Source organism: Carettochelys insculpta, chromosome 20 (genome assembly GCF_033958435.1).
Source record: "Carettochelys insculpta isolate YL-2023 chromosome 20, ASM3395843v1, whole genome shotgun sequence".
NCBI classification, from domain to species: domain Eukaryota; kingdom Metazoa; phylum Chordata; order Testudines; family Carettochelyidae; genus Carettochelys; species Carettochelys insculpta.
The window spans coordinates 10,005,038-10,020,130 of NC_134156.1; the positions used below are offsets into that span (position 1 = coordinate 10,005,038).

A 15,093-nucleotide genomic window follows, 5' to 3' on the forward strand; every position below is an offset into this window, starting at 1 on the left:
ATAGGGGATCTGGGGCCCGGGACAACCCCCTGCCTTTATCCCATACCCTGTCCCACTCCCACTCCACCCCTTCCCACTGGTCATGCTCTACCCTCTCCTGTCCCCATTGAACCCCTTCCCTCAAGCCCCTCCCCTAAGGGATGGGACCTGGAAAATACTAAGGGGCCTGGTGCAAGGTGGCAGCTGCACTTACCATGGGGGCAGGAGCTGCAGAAAACAGCAACACAGCAGGCAAAGGGCAGGGCCTGCTCTGCTTCAGAGCAGCATCTCTTTGGCTTCTGGGAAATGGGTGGGCTTAGGCATCTCCCGCAACCTAGGGGGAGGGGCTACTGGACCCAGGACCCAACTGATTTTGCGGGACTAAACAAAACAGGATGGCAGTGCAGGCTACAGGTTCAAAACAAGGGAACCAGGCAGGGATGCCGAGCAGAGACCCCCGGACAGCCCCCACTGCTGCTCAACGCTGTCTGTGGAGCCAGTGGACACTGGCCAGAGGATCTCTGCCTGCCCCCAGCCCTGCAGGAGGTACCACTAGCCCCAGGATCCAGATGAATTCTTGGGACAACTCAGGAATAACAGGAAGGAGAGTGGGAGCCACAGGCTCAGAACAAGCTCTCAGGGAGGGCCCCTGGGCAGCGCACCTCAGTCAGCATCCGCTGCTCTTTGACGTTGTCTAGGGAGCCCGCAGGCATCACCTGGAGCAACTCTGTCCTGACATCTGAGAGCAGAGAGGAGCAGAAATAGGTCCCGCAGTCGCAGAGCACCCCCTCGACCACCCTCCTCTCCCCGGTGTCGTAGGTGGCCACTTTAGCCACTGCCAGGAAAAGGCTAGCAAGAAAGTCATGTGACTTTGTGGGGCTGTGGGCAGGGGAGAAGTGACTGGTGAACGGGGGTAGAGGAGGCCACTGGCCATGTGAGCCCCCAGCCCGGGGCAGGGCTGAGACACCTCCCTATGCTCCAGGTCCTGCCTTTGCTTCACCCCCACCTTGCCGCTTCCCCACCCATGAGCAATGACTGCCGAGGGACTGATGGGTCTGCCCCCCAGCCTGCACTCATTGCCAATGGCGGGAGAAGCAGAGCAACAGCCCCAGTGCTCGGTGGGCCCAGGGGTGGATTGTCCCACCACGGGGCGGCGGGCGAGGAAACGGGAGGTGCGGCCCACGGGGGCGGGCAGTCGCTCCCTTGGACAGCGCAGGGCACCCCTGGCTCGGCTGGGGGGGGGGAAGCCAGACGAGGGGGGGTGGAGGGAGGGGGCTGGGTAGGAAGGTCCGAGGATGAGGGGCAGGCGGACCCCCCAGGAGCACGAGGGGGGATAACGCCCCCCACTAGTGAGCAGATGGGGAGGGCTGAGGGATGGCGGCTCTACGAATTGCTGCCCCCGGGGTCCATGTGGGCTGGGACGGGACGGGACAGGGCTCTCGGGCTAGGCCCCACCTGAGCCCTGTCCCTGGACCCGGGGGTGATACAATGTATCCACCCACACCGCCCCGCCAGGGCCCAGCCGGCGCCCGCCCAACCCGACTGGGGGAGGAGCACGTGCCCCTCCCCCCGTTCCCTTTGCGTGCGCGCCGCCGCCGCCGGACGCGCGCGCCCCCGCGGTCTGCAGGGCTGGCCGGTCCCGTTCGCCGCCGCTGGGAGCGAAGATGGTGGCGAGCGCCCGGGTGCAGAAGCTGGCCCGCCGCTACAAGCTGGCGATCGGCACGGCGCTGGCCATCCTGCTCGTCCAGGGCCTGGTGGTGTGGAGCTTCAGCAGCCTGGAGGAGGACGACCACGGGGAGGTAAGGCGGGGGGCTCAGCCGGCGCGGGAAGGGGGCAGGTGTGGGGCTGGGGGTGCAGTCAGCTCTGGGGCGGGGTGGGACAGTGCGCTGGGGTGGGCGAGGGGGGCCGGGCATTGGGATCTGGGGTGCCTGCTGGGGGCAGACAGTACCCTGGGGGCTGCAGGGCTGGGGCTGTCTTGCCTGGGGGGCTGGGTGGGCCTGCAGGAGGCTGGGGGTCACAGCGCTGTTGGTGTGTTAGGGGCTGGCTGGGTGTCACAGTGCGTAAGCATCTCAGGGCCCTGACCTGGGAATATGTGCTGCATGGTATTAGGAGACAGGGGTCTAACCCAGGGGTGGGAGGTACTCAGTGCGTAGGGGTCTGGGAGCTCTGGTGTGGGTCATTGGCCATACATTAGGATCTGGGGCATCAAATATGGAAACTTGCTGTAGGGCATTTGGTGTGGGGTGTTAGATGGGGTGCTGCTGCTGCTGTGCATTCAGATCTGAGGGTGTGCTGTGGTGGGTGGTGAATCTGGATGAGTGAGGGGGACCTGGCTAGGGGTGGGTAGCATCCAGAGGCTGGTGGAGGGGCGTGTATTAGGATCTAGGGGGCCTTACGATAAATTAAGACTCAGGAAGTCTGATCCAGAGGAATGTTAAGATAGAGGATCTATGTAGTGAGACTGTCATAATTCAGGGCTCTGATAGAAGGCCAGGGTTGTTAATACACCCTTACTTGGACTCTCACATCTTTGAATCAAGGGGGACAGTCACCAAGAATCTTGCTGTGAGAGGCTGATCTCAGAAGGAATCACGCATGCATCACGATGGTGTCGTAGTAACCAGCACTTCTATGTTCTGAGACATTCCAGTTGTGTTATGAAGGCAAATAAGCCCCTGTGCCCCCTTCTGATGTATGGCAACACTGAGGCAAGGGCAGGTGAATTGGTTTGCCCAAGGTCATGTGTTGAGCGGGCAGGTATTAGAAATCCCAGGTCTCTGAATCATACAGTCTCATCCTTTGCAGGTTTTGACCTCTAGGTCTCTTATTCATATGGGTCTGCTTATGACGAGCATGCAGATTAAGTCTCTGCTTGTTATAGCTGGTCAAACCCAGATCAGGGCAGTTGTGACCAAATCCAGTATCTGTCATGCACCTGGGGTTGAGTTTTTGGTCTCAGTGTAGTTTCTACAGCCAAGTGTCTGCCTGACCACTGAGCCCCTCGCTGACTGTATCTGTTGAGAGTCCTAAAACTGTATGGGCTACAGAGACCTAACCACCTTCTTCCTCCTTTAGATGCCAGGCTGAAGCTTAGCTGGGTTAGCATGACAGAGGGCTTGTACTTGTTGTCTTCCGTGTTCCTGTTCTACGGATGATTACAGGCTGTCTGTGGATCACAACACCTTTTACAAGTGCTGAGTTCATTGAGCGTCCTGTGTAATTAGTGGTAATATCTGGGATGAGGCGGTTTGGGGGAGAGCAGACTGAATAATTGTATAATACCCCCAGGAGGAAGGGTGTGAACTGGGGAGCCTGGTCGCCTACTGCTGCATTCTGGAGATAAGAGAAAGGAGACAGCTGTAATATATCTGGGGCATTAGGATTCTACCTTTATTTTGGGGATAGTCCCTTTTCTGGTGCTGAGTGCAGGGGAAGTTTCCCAGAACTCCACAGTGTTTCATGGGCCTAACAAAGACTGGGCCAGCTGTCCTAAAGCATTGGGAAGAGATGCAGAAATAGCTGCAGGATCTGAGATGTTCCATGAGAGATGCAAGGAGCAAAGTATTTTGGGAGAGCAGGCATGGCTTCAAATGTCACGCACCCAGCAGCCTAACTTCCAGCCATGTGTGCCCTGTTGTAAATGCTGGGGGTTGATTAGAGAGGAGTGTGGACAGGAAGTGAAGATTCCACCCCCCATCCTGAGCTGCACCTCCCATGCATCATCATCTTCACGCGCCAGAAAACCAAGTGGCTTCAGGGCCTTATGGACCTTCTGAAGCTATGGAATAAATGTTAAAAATCTCCTTTGATACTAAGACATTGGATGCCAGGGCAGGAGAGAGGGGAGAGAATTTGAGACAGAAATGGAAACCAGGAGTTCCAGAACTTCAGAGCTGGCTTTGCCATCTGCACGGTTATCTAAGGTGTGTAAAACACTCTGCGAGCACCCTGGTGTTAATATGTCCGGTCTCTGGTTTTCCTTCTGGAAAAGGGTACAGGAAATACGTCATCTCCATTCCTTCCTGCAGCCTCTTCTCTTCCCTTGGCCTTTATATTACATCAGAACTTACCCGAGTCCCGTACATCCCTTCCCCAAATCAGCGTGGGAAACGGGCAGGTATTGCTGATGCCTGAGGCGACTTTTCAGGAAGCGTGAGATGCTGTCGGCTCGGCTTGGTTGATCTCAGAGGACGGGTGGTCTGGTTCAGAGGAAGCAAAAGCTGACCACTGAGCCCCTCGCCTTTGCTTGAACCCTGAATCTCTCAGCAAGTTCCAGAGGAGTTGAGTTAACTTTCCTTAAAAAACAGCATTTCATTTTCACATGCCTCTGCACTCCCTGACTGTGACTGGCATGGAAAGAGCCAGAATACAAAAATATTTCTGGCAAAGCTGTAAGCCACAGAAATCTTCCAGGAGGTTCTGTGCTGCTACAGTTACCAGCCAATTTTGCAGACCTGAGGGGCTTGGAGAATACAGTTCCTTTTAGCTGCTTAGTCGATGAGAACTTCTTTGTTTGCCAATGGCTGGCGAACGTTCTGTCCCAGTAGTGCTGGCCCTGCCCACCTCTGCCGTGGACCAGTTTTTGTTGGCTTTGGAGGCTCGACAAAATGCCATGGAACACCTGAAGTGTTTAGTCGCTCCTGTCAGCCTCGTCCTTTCCCTCTGGGGTCATTGCTTCGGCTGGGGCTCCAGCCGAAAGCTGCAAGGACCGTTTTGCGGCTATTTGTTGCAGCTGCAGGATTGACCGTTTGTAGCCTAAGTCCAGACTCAAACCAACGTGCCCCAGGATGAGTCCAAGTTTAGCTGCCGTATCATCTAGCTGTTCTCAGAGCAGCTGCTTTTAGCTGTGGCTCTTCTGGCAGGAAGCTTCCCTCAATGTGTGTTTCCTCTCTCTGTCCTTCCTGGCTCTTGTAGTTCTGTTTGTCAGAGGCGGTGCCGCAGCGGTAAGAGGGAAACGCTAAATGCGGAACAGGCGGAAGGTCTCCGCTGGAGATGCAATACGCAAACAGAATAGGACCACTGTCCTTTGCTCTGTCTGTCTGTTTACAGGTCCGGGGCTGCGTCTTTTCCACCCACTGGCGGGCGGGGGGTGGGGTGGGCAGCTGTGAAGGAAGAAGGGCGGAAGGGCAGCCCAACAAGACATTCCCATAGCGTTTGCTTAGGGTGGGAAATAGCCCTAACCTCCAAGTGACTAACACAAGTGAGCCGGTGCTGTGACTGTCCGCTAGCTTGTGACGGGGATCCCAGCCTATCAGCTTCCTGCTGATCCCTGGCAGCCAAGCTCAGTGGCTACAGCAGGAATCTGATCGCTTGTTTGGGTGTTAGTGCCCCTTGAGTGAGGACCTTTGGCATCGAGTCAAGCGTGCAGCATCCCACAGAGCCATGTGGTTCTCTCTTTGAGACTTACTGGGCTCACGGAAGGGGCTGGTTGACACTGTGACCACCAGGTCTCAGAAGAGGTACGGTACAGCACTGAGAACAGCTGCTGCCTTTCCTGTGCTTTCTCAGCCCTGGTGGGAGCAACTGAGAAGTTAACTCAGCCTCTGTAGTACATGCAGTGCTTGGCTTCTATGCAGGGGCCAGCCACAAGGTATTGCTGTGTTGACTGTATCTGTCGGTTAGGAAAGGGCCAAGACCAGCTCCTTTCTCCTGGGCCATATGGAAATGGGAGGTTTAGAGATGAAAAGCCCTGTACCTTATCTCCCTCCCCTGCAAAGCTCCTTGATACATTCCCAGCCCACAGATCTTCTAATCCACTCAAGTACGTGTCCTTCTATGGGCATCGCACCGCTCTCGGGGTTGGGATTCCTCCAAAGTGCCGTTTAGACGTAACTGAAGTATCCCTCTTAAAGTCACAGTCTGCCCTGGGATGTGCATACACGTTTCATCATCTCACAGAACTGGAAGGGACCTCGTCCAGTCCCCTGCCCTCACAGCAGGACTGATCCCCGTCCCTGGCAGATTTTTATAAAAATCTGACCTGCCCCAGACCCTTGAAAGGTTCCTTCCAGGATAGAGCTCACAGCCCTGGGTTTACAGGGCCAGTGTTCTAACCACTGAGCTATTTGCCAGCTGGTTACCAGGGAGGTTGTCACGCAGGTTGGCAGCAGGGTGGCCCCTGCAGGCGGGTTGAAGCTTGGATGAAAGGAAGGTTTGCATGAGCCGCGGAATATCCTCATAAATGTGGAGGAGGAATTGTGATTTTGGGAAAGGTCCATTTTGTCTGATTCATTTATTTAATCTTCCCTCTTGGCTTGGTAATCCTCAGTTCAAATGGACTCTGAGCTTGGAGTGCATAAGGGGTTTGTATCACACCCAGCCCAGTGAGGTCAGGAACAGCCCCTTGTCAAATGTCCTCCGCTGTCAGTGCACGTACAAGAATCGCACAGCTCTTCTGCAGAGAGCTTGCTTTTAGAGAGAGACAGCTGAGCCCCTTTGAGGTGTAAGATTTGGGGGTTCGGAGTTGCATACGTGAAAGGGACTCGGGCTTCCAAATGCCCTTGGCAGCTTTGGAAAAAAAGTCAGCATTGGATTTTAGTTCTGGAGTGATTTCCCCCTTCCCCTCCCTGCACTGCCTTTGTGTTTAGTTATTTTCATGTAGTGGCTGCAACCCAAGTGCAACAAAATCCTAGAATCCTAGGGCTGGAAGAGACCTCGGGAGGTCATCAACTCCAGCCACCTGCTCAAAGCAGGATGAACCCTAACTAAATCATCCCAGCCAAGCCAGGATTTAAAAGCCTCTTGGGATGGAGATTCCACCACCTCTCTAGGTGACGCGTTCCAATGCTGCTTCATTCTCCTGGGGAAGTCATTTTTCCTATAAAATCACAGGATGCTTAAAATGCAAAATGGACCAATCCTGATTTCCTGGCCTAAATTGAATGAAACACACTAAATAAAATAAAAATAAGCAGTTGCCTTCAGTGGCAACAAGTAAATTAAATCAGAAAGCAAGCATGTCTTTAAACCAAGCTGGAATTTGTAATCCAGGAGAGGAAGGGTGGTTACAAATGCTTCTCCAAGCTGACCATTGTCCTTTAAATCTCAAACTGCTAAAGACCATTTCTACAAACATTTCTGCATCAGCTTCTGTCAGCCTGTCTCATGACATGTTTGTGAACTGCCTGAAGAAAGGCAGAGTGGAATTGAATTGCTCCCCTACTCTGAGCACCTACAAGTGGTTCTGCTTCCAGAACTCACAAGCTGTGGAAAAAGATGAGGATCGTGGATCTCGGGCAGGTCTGGGACTTTTATCTGAGCACGTGCGCCTGGGCTAGTAAGTATGTTCTGTGTTGGGTCTTCAGTCCTTATCCAATATCAGCTTGTCTCGTGGGGGTGCATATGACAGACCAGGCAAGCCCAGAAGCGGGAGGGACAGAAGTCAGTTGTGCTACCGATGTCAGGAGTTTTTGAAAAACTGTAATTATCTTGTCTTATTCAAGCAGCAACTAGGAGCCCCAAGTGAGATCCAAGACCTGTTGGATCAGGTGCTGGACATATACACTGTAGGAAACCATCCACTTCCCAAAGAATGCAACTAGGCTGGACAGACAAAGGGGAACAGAGTGATTATTCCTTTTCCTGTTTCCTCAGGATCATCAGAAGGGAATGAGACAAGGGAAAAAAAATCAATTCTTTGAAGTAACAAGTTGAAACAAGCTATTTGTTTCCTTAGTCTCTTTGCCAGGGTTGTATCTTTTTGCCTCTCTGGAAAAAGGAGGAAGCTCCCTTGTGGGCAGTTACCATGCCACTGGGGATTCGCTAGGTGCCCTATAGATACTTTAGCAAGAGATGTGTTAGAAACGTGCCTGAGAGACTCTTGGTTTGTCAGCGCTTTCAGAGTACCAGTCTTGCTGGTATCAGGGGCCGTGTTCTGGGAAATCTGCCAAAAGTTCTGCAGAAGTTTTAAATACGGTGGAGCGATATGAGTGGTAGGGACATTAAAATGGTTATTTAACTGTTTAAACTGTGGGCTCGCTGCCTGGCCCTGCCACAGCCACGGGGTCCCCATCAGTGACCTCTGGCTGTGGCTGGGGCAGCCCCGTCCCTAGAGGGACCAATAGGATCCCGCTGCCAAAAGTCTCCGGTGGGGGCCGGTTAACCATTAAGCCCATCAGTCATCCTTATGCTTATTGGTATGTTTAGCAGTTACCGTTATCTAACCAAGCGGGTCTTTGCCCTTGAAAGCTTGTGGTCCAGTAAATCTGTTAGTCTGTAAGGTGCCACAGGCCTTCCTGTTGTTTTTATAGTTACCATTTGAACGTTCCTACTGACTGGAGTAAGCTCCTCCTCTGAACTTGCTGGTAGGGGTAGACAGACCACTTCAGTATAGTGCAATAGTTAGGGACTGTTGGGTTCATTAACTGGCTGCTTCTTCTGGAGGTTGAACCTCCCTTGTCTGGCACCCTCTGGACCTCACAGGTGCTGGATGAGAGAATTTGCTGGATCACAGGAGGTCAATGTTCTCTAGCAGCATTATCAACACTTCCACTGCTTACTAGGCTCTTAGAAGACATTTGGGGTAAATTACAGCTAAATAACAGCACAGAACACAGAGTCAGGACTGGTGGCTGTAAACAAACTTTATGGGACCACGGGAAACTTGGCCACACGCATGATAAGTAGTCGTCTGGCTAATTACAATCATGCTGGATTACAGATGTTGCCGGCTGAGAGAGTTCCAGATTAGAGAGGTTCAGCCTGTGCTGGGAAGGCGAGCTGGGCACATTGGTAGTGTCGAGCCAGGCTCTATCTGGAGGGCCGAATGCGTCCGTAACTAGGTGACAGCATTTCATGCGCTCTGTGCTGGAAGCATGGGAGGAGGGGAAGAAATGGGGGTGGGGAGAGTGAACATATGTCTCAGCAAGATCTCCCCCCCAGCTACATCACTAGGGCTCAAGCGCGTGTCGTACGAAAACCAACTTCATGCTCAAGGGTGTAAGCAGTGGGAAGGTGGTACCCAGGGCCCAGGTGTGGAAGCGGGAAGGGGGCATGGCTGGGAACAGATATTTCCACAGATGCTGCTGGGAGCTCAAATCTGAGAGTAAACAGAGCAGCTTTGCTCCTGATGCCTTGGAGGGAAAAAGTGAAATTAAAGCCGGTCTGGGCAAGACGTTTTGAAACCCATCCTGCGTGCATTCCTCTGCCTTCCCCTCATCCAAGCCAGCTCCAGGTGTGTCTCCCTCCCTGCCTGCTGAGTGCCAGCGCTCTCACTGGCCTCCTGGAGGTGATCCCTCCAGAGCACCTGCTCCAGAGTGTGGCACAGCTTGTCAGTCGCCTCCCAGACTGTCCGCTCTTGTGGGGAGCAAACAGGTTTTTAACTCCTGGAACAAATGGTCCTGTGCCATGACTAATCAGCTGTTCTCTGCCGGGCCTGGACTCCCCACTGTGCATGCTTGGAGTGGGAGATGGGGAGGTTTAAGCCCGGCTCACGCTGGTCTCACTCAAAGAGCATTGCGGAGAAACGTGTGTGAGAACTGACCAGTTGGATCTCACTCATCCGTGCATGGCTGAGAGGCCGTCTCACTCCTCCAGCTGGTTATTGCCCTGAATGGTCTGTTGTTACAAGGGAGGCTACGGGACTTTCCTTCACCCAATGTAGGACCTGACGCATGTGCAGCAGGTCATGGAAGCTGCTTGGGTTTATGCCCCCACCTTTGTGCACCTTGATCTCCCAAGGGCTGCCCCTTCCCAGTGACTGTGCTGCGGAAGGAAGGTGTTATGGCTGCTGCTTGCAGGAAGTAATTTAAATCTCCTGCCTGCGTGATAAACCGGTGCATTGACTAAGCCAGGGTGAGCAAACTTTCATCCCTGCAATGAGCACCCCCCCATACACACACCTGTCTAATGTAATCCAAACCAACAGAAATTTTGGTTATATTCATATGAGGGGAAAAAAAATCCCCTTTTGGCACCTGTAAGAATATGTCAGTAGAAAGTAAAAACTTCATGAATCAGTCTTGTGACAAAGTCCCTCGTGGGTCCTGTGCTTTGGGGTGGTTCAGGTAATGCCTCAGAGGCTCACTGGGCCCCTTTTACCTCTGCCTCCAAGGCAGGGCACAGCTCATCACAGGCACAGTCATACATGGGGGAAGTCCTGCTCCCCCCAAGCTGTCCTGGGGAGCATGGGGCAGTCTGGAGGGAACCCCGTCCCCTCCCAGTCGATCCGGGTTCTGACCCAGCTGCTGCTGGAGGGGCTGTCTCCCTCAGCCAAAAGGGCAACAGCTTCCCCCCACTCCCCCGGGCCACTTCCCCAGACTCTTTCCCTGGTACCTTTTTCCTGTAGCTCCAGCAGCCTTCCCCTCGTGCGGGGCTCTCCTTCACAGCCCTTGCCGCCTCCTTGCTCCACCCTCTTTCTCCTTGTCTGCGGGGAAGCCTTTTTCAAGGGCTCCACAGGCCTTGACTGGCTGCAGGTGCTTAATTAGCCCCGGGTGTTGGCTTAAACCGTTGCTGCAGGTTGATCCTTGCTGGGCCTAGGTCCCTGGGAGCACGAAAGCGCAACTGCCAGCGTATGTGCCCTCCATTAGGCTACTGTAACCTGCTGTGGCAGCCTACAAATGGGACTACACAGGCGTAAAAACGGGGCCGTAGCTCAAGCTTTCAATGAGATGGATGAGCCCGAGCCCCAGCAGCTGATTGTGCTGCCTCCCACGTACAAAGTTTCACCACCACTCCCCTTTGCACACCCCTGGGCTAAGCAATGCCCTTACATGCTCCCCCCTGCATTCTGGGTCTCCTGTGCCCCTCTGCGGGGGGAGAGGCAGTGTTGGGTGACTCTCAGCTTCAAACAGGGGTGCCTGGGGCTCACCTTAGGCTGTCCGTCCCTCCCCTGATCAGCCAGACCAGAGCTCCTGGCCTTACACTGAGGTGTAGCCGTTAGTACGGCCCTAATGCCCCGACAGCTGCTGTGGTGGGTCAGCCTGAGGTGTCGTCCAGGCACTGCAGACGTGGGGTGTGCCAGCCAACGGCTTAGCAGTGCCCATAGGCCTACAGGAGTCACAGGAAGCGTGTCCGCTGTCTCCAGTTGTGACGCCCCTTGCACGTTGGTGGTCATTGAGTCACCTGCTCCCTCTCTCTAACACCTGCATTTGGGGTCGGTGCAGGTTAACCAGAAGCAGCTGGAGCAATGCCCGGCTCGGTGCCAGTAGGGGGCTGCTCCGGGGGACACCCCTGCGCAGCTGGAGCAGCCCCCTGTCTGCAGCGGCCGGAGGGGAGCTGCTGGGCGGGCTGCTTCAGCCTAGCCGGGCTGGAGCAGCCTCCCCAGCTGCCCTCCCCCCCCACCCACGGCACACCTGGGGCAGTGGATCCGAGGCTGCTCCAGCAGTGCTGAAGTGCCCTTCATCTGCATCAGCACCGTGGGCAGAGAACCGATGCGCCACGGGGGGGGGTCCCTGCAGCCTGGTTGGAGCAGCCCTGGTCCCCCATGTGCTGTGGGCAGGGTGGGGGTGTGCGCTTGCGAGTCCTTATCCCTCCTTAATTGGTTAACTGCTGCGTTTACCTACTGTTAAACCCTTCAACCAATTAACCAGGATTTTGCATCCCCCTTGCAATCCCTGTTCCCTGTCAGCTGAGCTCTGGGGCAGCCACCCAGGAGAGATTCAGGTGCTCCCCCAGCTGATTAGCAGAGCGCCGGCAGCGTGTTTGTCTGTCTGGTGGTGCACATCCATACATGCCTCGGTGCACATAACAAAATTTATTCTGTCCATGGATGGGAGAATTAGCAGGAGCCCAGCCCACAATCTGTCATTTCCCTGGCACGAGAAGTGTTGCCAACAGAGGTGTTTTTTACACTGACTGTTCCCTGTACTGACATCCCTTTACCTTGCCCCTCACTTGGCCTCCAGCCTCCAGATTCTGTCCAGCCTATCGCAACCCCCAGGCTCCTGCAGTCTCCTGCTTTGGAGTGTTCCCCTGGGAATGGCCCTTCCAGATCGGCCCAGTGAGCTGTCTGGGCTGGAGGCTGCCTCTGACAGTTGCTAATGTTGTAACACAGAAAGGCTGCTGGGGTTCTGGATTCAAACCTGTTCTTACCACCAAACTTCCCCTGCGTCCTGGACTGAGTCCTTCCTCTCCCCAGAGCCAAGCCGTGTCTGCGAATCAGCCAGCGTGACAGAAATAACGGCGTCATTAACATTGCCCTTTATTCGGCAGCTCGGCTCCTGGGGAGAGCTGGCGCTGTGGATTTTCAAAGCGGCCGGAGATCCCAGTTCCCCTTCAGACCCGGCTCCCTGTGAGCCAATGTGCCTCAAGAGAGGAAGCACCATGAAAGCACACGGGGTCTTATCCAGCACAGACGCACTTTAGGCACAGAGCCCAAGTACCGGACCTGCTCACCCATTGGTACAATAATAACCCTTTGTTGGGGCTTTGTACCTGGGGATCTTCCAGGACACAGTACGAGAACGCAGCCTCCCAGCCCCTCTTTGGGGGGAGGTAGCTAGTGTGATCCCCGTGTAGACGCCGAGACTGTAAGGCCAGGAGGGATCATCTCCTCTGAGCACCTGCACGTTACAGGCTGTGGCACCTCACCTGCCCACAGCAGCAGCAGGCCCTGAGACACTAGTGTCCTCAAATCTCCATCGAAAGGTTCCAGAAAATCCATTGTTACTAGTTCAAACCAGCAAGCGCCCCATGCTGCCGGTGAAGGAGGAAACCCCTCTGGATCTCAGCTCATCTGCCCTGGGGGAAGATTTCTTCCCAGCCCCACATAAGGTGATGAGTTCTACCAGGATGACCAGCCAGGTACAGGCTAAGAGCCAAAATAGCTGCAGCTAGTATGCAAGAGCCACATATTGTGTATCTGTATTTATCTATCTATATGTATCTGTATAGATATGGTACATCTGTGTTGGCTGCTTTATTGTGCATCCATGAAGACTCTGAGTTTAAGGTGCTTCAGCCCCCCTGCTCTAACCCAATGCCCCCTGCCTCCCCCGAGCCAGGCACCCCAACCCACCCTCCTGCTCTACCCAATGCCCCATGCCTCCCCCGAGCCAGGCACCCCAACCCACCCTCCTGCTCTACCCAATGCCCCATGCCTCCCCCGAGCCACGCACCCCAACCCAGCCCCCTGCTCTAACCCAATGCCCCCTGCCTCCCCCGAGCCAGGCACCCCAACCCACCCCCCTGCTCTAACCCAATGCCCCCTGCCTCCCCCGAGCCAGGCACCCCAACCCACCCCCCTACTCTACCCAATGCCCCCTGCCTCCCCCGAGCCAGGCACCCCAACCCACCCCCTTGCTCTACCCAGTGCCTCATGCCTCCCCCGGGCCAGGCACCCCAACCCACCCCCCTGCTCTAACCCAATGCCCCCTGCCTCCCCCGGGCCAGGCACCCCAACCCAGCCCCCTGCTCTACCCAATGCCCCCTGCCTCCCCCGGGCCAGGCACCCCAACCCACCCCCCTGCTCTAACCCAATGCCCCCTGCCTCCCCCGAGCCAGGCACCCCAACCCACCCCCCTGCTCTACCCAATGCCCCCTGCCTCCCCCGGGCCAGGCACCTCAACCCACCCCCCTGCTCTACCCAATGCCCCCTGCCTCCCCCGAGCCAGGCACCCCAACCCATCCCCCTGCTCTAACCCAATACCCCTCTTCCCCCCCATAGCCAGGCACTCCCAGCCAATCCTCTTCCCGCCCCCAACACACACGCTGTAACCCAGTGCCTGCGTCTCACTGCAGCCACCACTGCTGCAGTCACGTGCTGCTCCGTCCAGGTGCTGGGGAGCGTGTGTGCAGAGCGGCGATGAGCCGTCCGGGCACACGGCTCCGAGCAGGAGCCCCGTTTCCTTGCCCAAAGAGCCGTGTGCAGCTCGAGAGCTGCGAGTCGGCCACCCCTCACTTAGGCCGTGACCATGCGGGCAAGACCCAGCAGTCAGCTGCTTGGGAAAGGATCTCCCTCGCCGCTGAGCGCCCTCCCTGTGTAGCGTCCAATCTCCAGCAGCTGGACGCCGCAGTCACGCCGGGGCCAGATGCCGTTGTAGCTGATTTGGTTCATTTACGGAGGGGAAGGTGCAACAAACCTCCATCCTGAAAGAAGTCGGCTTCTTGCCCCAGCCCTGCTGCTGGGGGGGCCGTTCCGGAACTTCGCCCTGCTGATGTGTAGAGACTTTCCTCTGATTTCAGCTGAGAGATGAGGAAACTGAGGCCCGGGGGGCGTGGACGTGCCTGTGGCCCCCTGGAAGCCGTGGCAGCGTTAGGAACAGACTCCACACCTGCTGGCTCCCAGCTCGGCTCACCAACTCGGAGACCGCGACGTAATTATAGCGTGTCCAGCACAGCAGTTCCTGAGTGCCTACCCGCCCCGGCCTCGGCTCCCTTCCAGCAGGGTTGCAGGGGCTCTGTACTGTCTGCACAGCCTGTGGAAAACACGGCTGCTGGTTACGCGCAAAGCAGCGGTGGTGGAGTTCTCTGAAGGGGAGGGTGGGCTTGTGGTTCTGCACTCTGCCCGGACCTCTCAGGTCTCGGTTGTGTTCCCAGCTGTGCCACATGTGCCCTGTGTGGTTTGGCTGCCAGCAGGGCTCTCTCCCCTCTGCTTAGAGCGTCTTCCCCAGAAGCACTGCAGCGTGGTTTTATTGTAGGCCTGACCTGCGAGCGTGCACAGCACCGAGCCCAATGGGACCATCTGTGTCATTGCAAACCCAGATCCGTGGGACCTCCGTGTCTGTGCTTGAGCATCCGGATGGCGCTGGAAGCTGGAGTTTCCGGTTGTGGGAACCCAGGGCTTGCTAATGCATCCACACTGCTACGCAGCCCTTCTGGCTCAGGCCACGTCCCTGCTGCGCAAGGTCTCAGCACCACTCCACAGAGGGGGGTCCTGAGGACTTCCTGACCTGCTTCTGAGTGATGAGGGTGTGGATCACTGGGGTCTCTGTCTCGCTCCTGAGTCTGATAGACTCAGTGTGGACATACCCTCGATCGGACGAAGTGGGTCTTTGCCCAGAAGGTTTATGCTGCAAAATATCTGTTAGTCTGTGAGGTGCCGCCAGACTTCTTGTTGTTCGCCAGTGTTATTTGGCCACAGAGCCCTGTTGCGCTCGAAAGAGTTTTGCAGAGCCCCATTCCCAGGCGCTAGCCCCTTGGCCCCCAAACACGTCCCCCGCATCTCCAGGCTTTTAT

General features: G+C 55.8%; 1 protein-coding gene across 4 annotated transcripts in view; it reads left to right on the forward strand.

Moving 5' to 3' along the window:
- The first annotated feature begins 1,591 nt into the window (after positions 1–1,591).
- XYLT2 (xylosyltransferase 2) overlaps positions 1,592–15,093 on the forward strand; it is a 30,678-nt gene continuing 17,176 nt past the window's right edge. For all 4 annotated transcript variants that reach the window (XM_075014692.1, XM_075014694.1, XM_075014693.1 and 1 more), the window contains exon 1: positions 1,592–1,778. In XM_075014692.1, the coding sequence (XP_074870793.1) occupies positions 1,644–1,778 (135 nt within the window). In that variant the 5' untranslated portion in view covers positions 1,592–1,643. The remainder of the gene's footprint in view (positions 1,779–15,093) is intronic.